The sequence below is a fragment of the Alligator sinensis genome, unplaced genomic scaffold, assembly GCF_000455745.1.
Source record: "Alligator sinensis unplaced genomic scaffold, ASM45574v1 scaffold980_1, whole genome shotgun sequence".
Taxonomy (NCBI): domain Eukaryota; kingdom Metazoa; phylum Chordata; order Crocodylia; family Alligatoridae; genus Alligator; species Alligator sinensis.
The window spans coordinates 140,812-150,623 of NW_005842722.1; the positions used below are offsets into that span (position 1 = coordinate 140,812).

At 40.2% G+C, this 9,812-nt stretch overlaps 1 protein-coding gene across 1 annotated transcript in view; it reads left to right on the plus strand.

Moving 5' to 3' along the window:
* Nucleotides 1-9,812, plus strand: part of XYLT1 (xylosyltransferase 1) — a 172,294-nt gene that overhangs the window by 133,681 nt on the left and 28,801 nt on the right. The window contains exons 9-10 of the mRNA XM_025216283.1: nucleotides 2,969-3,231; nucleotides 7,684-7,879. Coding sequence (XP_025072068.1) covers nucleotides 2,969-3,231; nucleotides 7,684-7,879 — 459 coding nt within the window. The remainder of the gene's footprint in view (nucleotides 1-2,968; nucleotides 3,232-7,683; nucleotides 7,880-9,812) is intronic.

Sequence of the window (9,812 nt, forward strand, 5' to 3'; positions counted from 1 at the left end):
GCCTGCCCTGCGGGCTCTCCCTGCAGCCCCCCCCCCCCCCCTGCCCCAGCCCTGGCAGCGTGACCCACAGCCAACCACCACAGTGCTACCCCCTCTCCCAGTCCTGCCAGTACCCCTCATTCCCAACCCATAGCCCCCTGCTCCCTCCCAGCCCTATTGGAGAGGGCCCCCAGCTGCCCCCCAAGCCCCAGCCCCTTAGTCCCCCGAGCCCTACTTACCCCAAAGGCTGCAGGAGGGAAAGTGAGTCTGAGCCAGCCCTGGGTGACTCAGATTCCCAGACCCCTTCCCCTCCTTCTCCCACTCTGAACAGGGCTAAGCCTTTCCTGCCCTTTTGCAAGCACCTCGTTGTAGGCTGGATCTCTGTCGGCTGGCGGAGAGCTGTCTGCAAAAACAAGAAACCAACCGTTTCCTGCTTCCAAGGGGAAAACCTGCATTTTTCTCCTTTAAAGGGGAAAATCCATGTTTTTCCACTGGAAACAGGAAACCCAGATCCCTGATGATATATTATAATGTCTTCTCAACCAGCTGCAAAAGGACAGGATTAAACTGAATTAGAATTTTAAAAGTGTGTTAAGAAATATTGGCTTTGTAATTTATAAAGGACATGGACATTTCCAAACTAAATTCTTCCATTTCCCACAAAAATGATTTGAGACCACTAGACTTGTTTCCCATGTACAGTACTGTAGATCCCAAATAGGTACAAGAAGGATCCTCTTCTGTCGCTAATGTGATTACAGTTCAATCCATGTTTTTCCCTTAAACCATCTATTTTTCCTTTAATTTGATTAGCTTTTATAGACCTTAAATTAATAACAAGCATAGACTCTCTAATTTACTTTAATTTAATCCCCTAAAAAGATTTAGCATCTTTTTCTCATTTGAAAGTAATGCCATTTGAAAATTCAGGGAAGAGAAGTTGTTTATAATAATAAGTTGAGAGCAAAAGATACATGTGAGCTGTGCAGGCTGTAACAGCCCTGTTGATTTAGGGTTTCATACAATGGCAACATGTTCCCTAAACTTTTGGTATGTACTCTTTTCTACACAAGTGTCATGCTGATAGAAAGCCTTTCAGTAAATGTGCTTGAAACCTATTACCTGTTCTGGAAATCTCTGTGGCACTTCTTCCTTTGTCTAATATCATACTGCTTCCTAGATGGTAATTGTCAGCTTATTTCTGATTGCAAAGAGTCTCATTCTGAAAAAGTGAAATTTACCCCTCTGCGGACCACTGACATAGGTCTCTTCATCCTAGGAGGGACTTTGTACTCTGCAGAAGAGTGAGTCTCACCAAAAAAGAAGGAAAGTTCATGGACAGTTTCTGTATGTTTGTGTTATTGTATGTAATACAGGGCCTGCTGAATGAAATAGCCCTTCCTATGCCCTCTAGAGTGCAAAGCTTCATGGTGTTAATTGTGTCTTGCCAGCAATTCATAACAAATTGGTGTTTATCATTGTCATTACCATAAGAGAGACATTAATCCTAGCTGCTCACGGAGTTATGTTTGGGATGAATATGGCCCAATGAATTTTACAGTCTTCTCGACAGGCTTTCTACATAGTTTCATAGTTTCATAGTAGCTAGGGTCAGGAGGGACCTAAACAGATCATCTAGCCTGACCCCCTGCCACAGGCGACTCTGATTAGATGAAGAGGAGATGCTAGAGTGTGAAATTTTTGGACAAAGCAGCTTGCTGTTCTAAATGGACTACAAAGCAAGACTAATCAACAGTAGGCTGTTCATCCTCACTCCGCTTCTCTTTATCTGCCTCATACCCAAATACCCCTTGAGGAAGCAGAATACTTTGTTCTTAGGGTAAGGGTCACTAGCTTTGACCTTCCTGTGAATGTTGTATGTAAAACTTTCCCCAAAGATATCCAGATAACCCCTATAAAACCCTGTGCTCATCACTGATTGCCAGTCTGATAGACACTACACTCAGCCTGGGATTATCCCATACACATTGTTCTGGGAGTGACCATTCTAATTTTGCACTGTAAATAAAAAAAAAAATCTTTTTCCATTTTTCTGTAGCATTATTGCTGTAAATATAATGCCTGTAGGCTACAGCCATAATCAGAGTCTTGTGCATACAATAGGAAATAGCCTCTTTTCCAAAGGATGTAAACTCTAAATTGACAAGTCAAATGAAGGAACAATCTCACTGGGAGGTGAAGTGACTTACCCAGAGGATAAAAGATTTCAATGGCAGATCAATGACACCATCTCATTGACATCATGACTCTTTGTCCAGTGCCCTGCTCACTGGTTCACATCACAGCCCTTCCTGAAACCCATTAATATGGACATACGTTTGAAAGGAAACACTGTGGACCATTTAACAAAATTATGTACCAGGTCCTAAGTGAGTGGTAGCTCGAATATGTTCAACTATCTCTATATAAAGAGTTAACAATGTATTTCTCAGTATTGTTGGCAAATTTCTGCTTCACTGCATCATCTGTATATACTGTATTCAGAGTTTCTCTGTCTGCTATTACTTGGCCCTAAAGAAAACAAAATTAAATAGTCGTTGCTGAAGTTTTAGCCTTTTCACCATACCCTTCCCCCATTTACTTCAAATCCTTGTCTGTCATGTCCTGCTTTTACTTAGATTATAAACTCTTCAGAGCTGGCATTACATCTTCCCTAAGATCTACCAAGGGCACTTCTTTGAGCAATAAAACCAAAGAATCATTAAGTTCCAGCCCCTGACAGTTGCACAAAAGTCACTAGTGAGGAGTCGGAGGGGTTTTCCTTTTGTTTTCAGGAACCTACCAATCTGGACAGAGAAAAAACATATGCTTTGATATGAGCATTAATCCAGCATCACTGTTTAATTTGTTGTAGTCCATAGGGAAATGCTCATGTCCTAAATGCCAACCTGTTGCTTAGGACAACAGTGCTGTGACTGGAAATGGAAAACTTACTCATAAATCTTTTCTTTTTTTATTGTCAACACAGCAGACTGCCAGGCCAACGTTCTTTGCCCGCAAATTTGAAGCTGTGGTGAATCAAGAAATAATTGGCCAATTGGATTATTATTTGTATGGCAACTATCCATCTGGCACACCAGGCCTCAGGTCATACTGGGAGAACGTGTATGATGAGCCGGATGGAATTCACAGCATCAGTGACATTACACTGACCATGTACCACTCATTTTCCCGCTTGGGCCTAAGGAGAGCTGAGACTTCCTTTCACACTGATGGAGACAACAGCTGCCGGTTAGTTTGAATCTTTTTTCTTTTGTATAAATGGAAGCAGGATTCTTAAGATTCTCAGTTGGGCCTGATACCCATTGATTTCAATGAGCTTGGGGTCAGATCCTCATATTGGAAACTGTTGGTATGTATGATGTGAGTGGTTGTGCTGCTTTACAATAGTGTATACAGCGCCTTCACTGCAGGTATTTCACTCATTTTGTCATATAGGGTAAAGTGCATATTCATAACACAGGCCCAGTCAACTGTGATAAGTCATACATATTTCCAAGAATGTTAATGGTCTTCTTTGTCCATCTGGAAAACCAGAACCATGAAGTCAGGTCAGGTCACTCAAGTCTCCTGGACAGGTTACTGAAGCTTTCTATGCCAAAAAAGCAGTCAGTGATGTAAAATGTAGCAACTAATGATGTTACCCTTTCTATTCCACAAACCTAGTAAATAAAATCCCTTTCAATTAATATTTTAAGGATTTTTATTTTACGATTAAACAGAAATCTTGCTTTCATTCATTTCAAAGCAAAGTTAACATACTTGTTTTGTCTTCCATGCGTACATAATGTGAAAGGGTTTATTTTCAGAACAGGCCTTCAAAGCTTTCCCTGATAGACAAGAATTCTCCCTCTACTTTAAAAAATACCTCCTCCTGCATTTTTACCTGTCTGTCTTTTAATCCTAACAGATGAATGCTTACAATCTAACTTTGTGACTGCTAAATACATTCCTTGCAGTTTTATGTGTCCTGTGTTCTTCAGTAGGAACTCAGTTCTTTGTGACTTTCCTAGCACAAAATGGCTGAGTATAGTCCCATTTGGAAAACTCTGATTATTTATAAGCCAGATTTCCATTACACCACTCCAATAAAAGTTACCGAAAACAGTAAAAAATCCATAACACTTTGATATAAATAATCACTGAAGAACATCATCTCTTATTTGAAGTAGGGACAAATCTAAAAAAAATTCTAAGGTTATTTGGCATGTAGCGACAAAACCAGAAGAGGGGATGGAAGCAACATGTTGCTAGTAATAAAACAATGTAACAATTATTTTTCTTCTCCCTTTTGCCAGCATTGTAGCAATGATTTATATGAATGATGGATTGCATTTATATAGTGTCTTTCATTGAAAAGGAGCTGAAGGTGATTTGCAGGCTTAAACACAGACCACACACAGGGGAATCATTTTACCCACCACTGAAACAGTGCTCCTTTGGGATGAAACATAGCTGTTTTACAACACACAGAGAGTCTATGAAGCAAGTTAAGGCAAAAAGTCTATGATGTCCAAAGGAAACTGCACTTGGCTACTTTGGCTAACCCCCTTGTGGCTAGGAATATCTGGTCAGAGCCACAAACTAGAAGTCCTGTCCAATTTTAATTTTATAAGGCATATCCCATCCCATTCTTTACAGTTGCTTTCTGTCTTTGACTTCCTCTCCCTCTCCCTCCCCCTCATAATTTTGAGAGTCTCCAAGGCAGCAGCAGAGGTAATAGGCCTAGGTTTATGTTTCTCTGCAGAACCACTTTTGCTCTAGGGCTTGCAACTGCATGAAGTCAGCAGATACTGCAGTCACCACCCTAGTTCATTTGACACTGCTTCAGGCAGCAGAAAGAAAGCTTTGCAGCACAAGATCTCACTCAGTCAATCCCATACTGCCACCAGTTGATGCACAGGACATTTCTGTAAGGGAAGTTGCTTTGGAGACTACTAACAAGTTGTAGCCCACTGCTTCAAAGACATGCCTCTTTCGACTGTTGTTGAATTTAGGTCGTATCATGCATCAACATCTTAGAGAGTTGGGATTTAATTTCTCTCTCCACCCCGTGATATTTTTACCAGTTGCTGCCAAGGGACAATTTAGTCAGAGTGTTCCAGGGATATTATAAATATTTGCTTCGACACACATAAAATGGAAGGTCGGTAGAATTCAGAACAGAAGCTGGATTGTCACTTACGTTGGCTCCCGTGCTTTGTTTGTTGTCTTGTAGCAGACTCCGTTGGAGTCAGCCTGTTTGTAGTCTGTCTTCCTGTGCTCACTTCTCAGGCTCTAGAAATTTCAACCCTTGCTGCTATAGGTTTCATATAATGCAATTGTTCTTAGTCACCTGTCTTCAGCCCTAGCTCCCTGCCATACATCATCATCACAGGGAGTCAGGTTTTAGCAAACAAGTTTTCATAGGCAGATATAATACTAGGAGGTTTACACCGTGTCTGTCACTTCCTTGCTTCACAATTAATTACAGCACTGAAAAAATGTCCAGTTATCCTGATTAGAGCCATAATTGTACCCTTTATAGTATTGTTAAGAAAACCATTCAGAGGATAAAATATTCAGTTAGCCATATGTTTAAACAGGGATGGGCAATTATGTCAGGTGGAGGGCTGCTTACTGAGTTTTGGCAAGCCGTTGAGGGCCGCATGACAGGCAGCCAGGGGCAGATAAATATTAATTTTCTAAATTTTTTACGGACCCCATGGACCAGATACAATGGCGTGGCGGGCCACATCTGGCCCACAGGCCGCATTCTGCCCACCCCAGTTTAAACCTATGACTATGAGCATTATTTGACAAGAGTAACTAAACTCTACAAATCCTTCTTGTTAATGTTTTTTAAATAAATGGAAAGATGGACATAGTGTCTGGCAAAAGCAACTCAAGCCCTTCTGTAAGGAGAAAGGCATTTTGTTCAACTATGCATCAACAACTTCTTTCCAGTATCCCCTGACAAAACCAATGTATAAAATATGGCCTTTTCTGAGTTGTGTTCAGTGCTGCGCCTCTACTCGTATTTGCAACACCCTGTTACATTCCCACTCTGTGGATGTCTTGATAAAAACATACCAATTGCTGCATGCTACAAGGTGGTTTTATGACAAGGCCCTTGACACTGGTTTGATCACTGAATAATTTGAGAGAGAGGCTGGAGCTGGCAGCAGGAAAATCTCTGAGAAGCGCAAGATCCTTGTCAGTTGACAAACAGGGATTTGCATTGAATTTGTATTCTTAATTTATGCTATGTGAAAATAAAGCTAAGGACTGGTTCCACACGACCAATATAAAGTCTTTGTAAATGGAACTATCGTACTGTTATTGTAGCAATGAGAGGCACTTGGTTAAGATGATGCTAAAGGCATAAAACACAGACAGCAAATATGAATGGGACACAGAGACCGCAAACCTATTTTATGCTTTACTGTCCAGTCCTACATTTCAGTGTTCACAGGTAGGTAGGACAAAGTTAGTCTGTTTGACGTTATTGCTTACAATAACAATCGTTATACTTGGACATTGGTAACAAAGCCTGGCTGAAGTATCAAGGGTTAGAAATTTTCTGAAAGTAATTGAGTTACCAGTGAACTTTTATGCTGCCAAACTTTCACTAGAATAACTGTAAACTGGCAAAACTGCCTAACCGCCATTTCTCTCTGATGGACTGGAAAACTTTCCTCCCTGGCACTATATTGCACAAAGCTTTTCCTTCACACTTCTCAGTTCTCCATGAGGCAAAAAAAAGGCCCTAGTCCTGCAAAGTGTTATTTGAGTGTTTAACTGGAGCCAGTGTGAGTACTGCCAAGGAAAGCATCAGAACTACTCCTACCGCATGAGATTAAGCACATGCAAGTAACTTTACAGGATCAGGGACAAGAAGGGGCAGATTCTCTCTGCAACTCAATCCAGTTGTGTCTTTAAAGAGAAAGGCTTCCTATTCAGAACAGAGCGGTGATTAGAAATAAACAGCTAGGCTGTAGTGTTTTGTAACTGTTGAGAACACTACTTTTGTGGCATCTTATTTAAAGCAAAATGGTGTTCACAGAATTCAGAGTTTCTTCTCAGAAGAGGAAAGTTTCTGAAATAGAAAGGTTTTGGGGAGCTCTGACAGCTGTGTGCAAAAGCGTGGGGTCGAGAGGCTATAGTACCCCACTCTAATTAGGGCAGTTAGACGGATGGTTTCAAGACTTGGGGCACGGTAACTGGGTCACATTTATACGCTTCCCTATTTAAATTAGTTTTCAATGGAGTTTTAGGCATGGCCTTCATTTGAATTGGGACCTCAAAATTAAGTACTCCTTAATACAAGAAGTGTCTGTATGTAGATCTGAACTCTGCAGTTTGGACTCCTTACCTTCATGTAGAATATGTCTCCGTGTAGGATTTCTTAGGCAGAAAAAGGTTAATAGGAGATTTCTGGCATGTAGAGACACTCTAGAGGTTTAATTGTGAATGTCTTTCAAATTAGCATATTCTTAGTAAAAATTTTAATGTTTTGGAATGATAAGAACAACCTGAGAATAATTGATAATGAGGAAGGAACATATTTAAAGTTTCTTAATGAAGTAATACTAAATTTCTTAACTGAATCAAATTTTTAAGCCACTAGTTTCAAGTGAATGGTAATTCCATGTCTCTCTTTTTCCTAAGTGATGCCACCTGTGTATACTACATGTTTTACAGGTATTATCCTATGGGCCATCCAGTTTCTGTCCATCTCTACTTCCTTGCTGACCGTTTTCAGGGCTTCCTAATCAAACATCATGCAACCAATCTGGCTGTCAGTAAACTAGAAACTTTGGAAACTTGGGTGATGCCGAAGAAAGTGTTTAAAATTGCTAGTCCACCAAGTGATTTTGGAAGGCTGCAGTTCTCAGAGGTAAGCATTCCTCATAACCCCGTTCTCAGCAGGGTTCATAGGTGACTGATAAATTTGCATGCCAGCTCAACAGTATATTGGAAGACATGAGGACAAATCTGAGGGCAGAGTGACTCAGAAGTTGACTGAACAAATACTTTTCTGTAGGAGGTAGCAATGGGAATTCTTATTTATTACCCAAGTCTCTATCATGTTGATGACCTCCTGTGCGATACCCTTTATGTACAATGTGTTCCTCTTGTTTTAAGTGGGAGCTGAAGGCTATCTTTTCACAGGAATGGTCACTGTTGCTTATTTTCCCCTCTCAGAAGGACTTTGGGTTGAAAAAAAACTAAAGATATTGCAGCTCTAGACTGGGGTAGACTTTATGGTGGAGTCGCTCTGCATTATTAGATTCTCCTTCTCCCAAATACGCTGATAAAAATTAACATTAATAAAAGTCAGGGACTGATGCTATGCATGTCTAGAATATTGATGTAGGAACATCAAAGAGAAAATTATCCCAGCAGCAGTTGAGATTTGCCCACAAATCCTGTTATTTCTTCATAGGATTTGCCTCAGTATCTAACACACACAGTGTGAAAAATGAACCCCTAAAAGACATCTGGAAAGTAGACTGGTAATAGAACCTGACATCTATGTTCTGTTTTAAAGATATAACTGTCTGAACATTTAATTTCATGATTTTTCTTGTTAAGCTACAAATTTCAATTAAAGCATAACATTGATTGAACAAATTTGTTCCCAGTCATTATGGCCAAGTCCATAAATTAACATCTTCTTGGGCAATTAAGAAAGGCCGAGGTAGGATTCAGTGTTTTGGTGTGCGTGGCAAATCCAAGACATTAATGTCCCATTAAGGAGATGAATATAGGGTACATTCCGTTTATCAATGTGTCTGGTGGTTGACTTGCCATTTTGTGCCGTGATAAATTGACACACAAGCTGTATTTCTTGTGATTTGTAGTAGCACTTCTCTTGTTTATTTGGGGTTTTTTTTTAATCCTACTTTAGCACAATTCCTGATCGAAGTGTTTCTAAGTTTGAAAACACAGGTGCTAGCAGCAGAAACAGATTGCCTAATTATATTAAAATTAAAGTATTCTAGCCTTTCTCAAACACAGTGTTGAATAAGAAAAAGAACAAATATGGACTTCTTTCAATCCTTCAAAAAGTTCTGGCTCCCAAATCTGCCCACAGGTCCTTAGATAAGGGACCCATATAAGTGTGATCAAGGAAGAATTTGGCTTTTGGTGCTCTCACTTCACTCTAGAAGGAACATTTTCATTTGTCACAAAGAGAAGCATGGATACATGCATGAAAAGTTGTTTGTTTCAATTCTTGTTTCTCCCTTGTAGTCTCAGATTGTTCTCTCTCTTTGTAGTTGATTCATGTTAAGAAAATCAGGAAGTAAAAAGTCACTTATTTTCATCATCTTTTAATTACTGATTTGACTTTTGCTTGGACAGTGGACATGTATTTTTGGACCAGTTTCCCCAGTATAAATCCAAAATAACTTGTCTGGCTTCAGTCAAGACTGACAGACCCCAGAATTGATCTTTCCTTTTTATAAATAGCATTTCTCACTTCTGAGAGGCCCCATGATTGTGAAATAAACTTAGCAATTCCCCTATGATTAGAGCTACAATGGTCTTAAGAGCAAAAGTCATAGGCTAAGCGGCTGCACAGTGTATTCAGAGTACTGTGCTTGTATGCATCATGACACACCTCTGCTGCTTTTCTAACAACTTTCTTCTTGTGATTAGACAGTGAATTAGAGCTGGCAAGGTGGTTGTTGGCTGAGTGCTTCAATCCTTCTCCTGGCTTACACAAATGAAGCCAGCAGGAAAGGCTGCTTCAGAAAGTGCCCCTGATAAGGCGTAATGTTTTCCATGGCCATTTTGGGCCCTGCATACAATGAGTGTTACAGCAG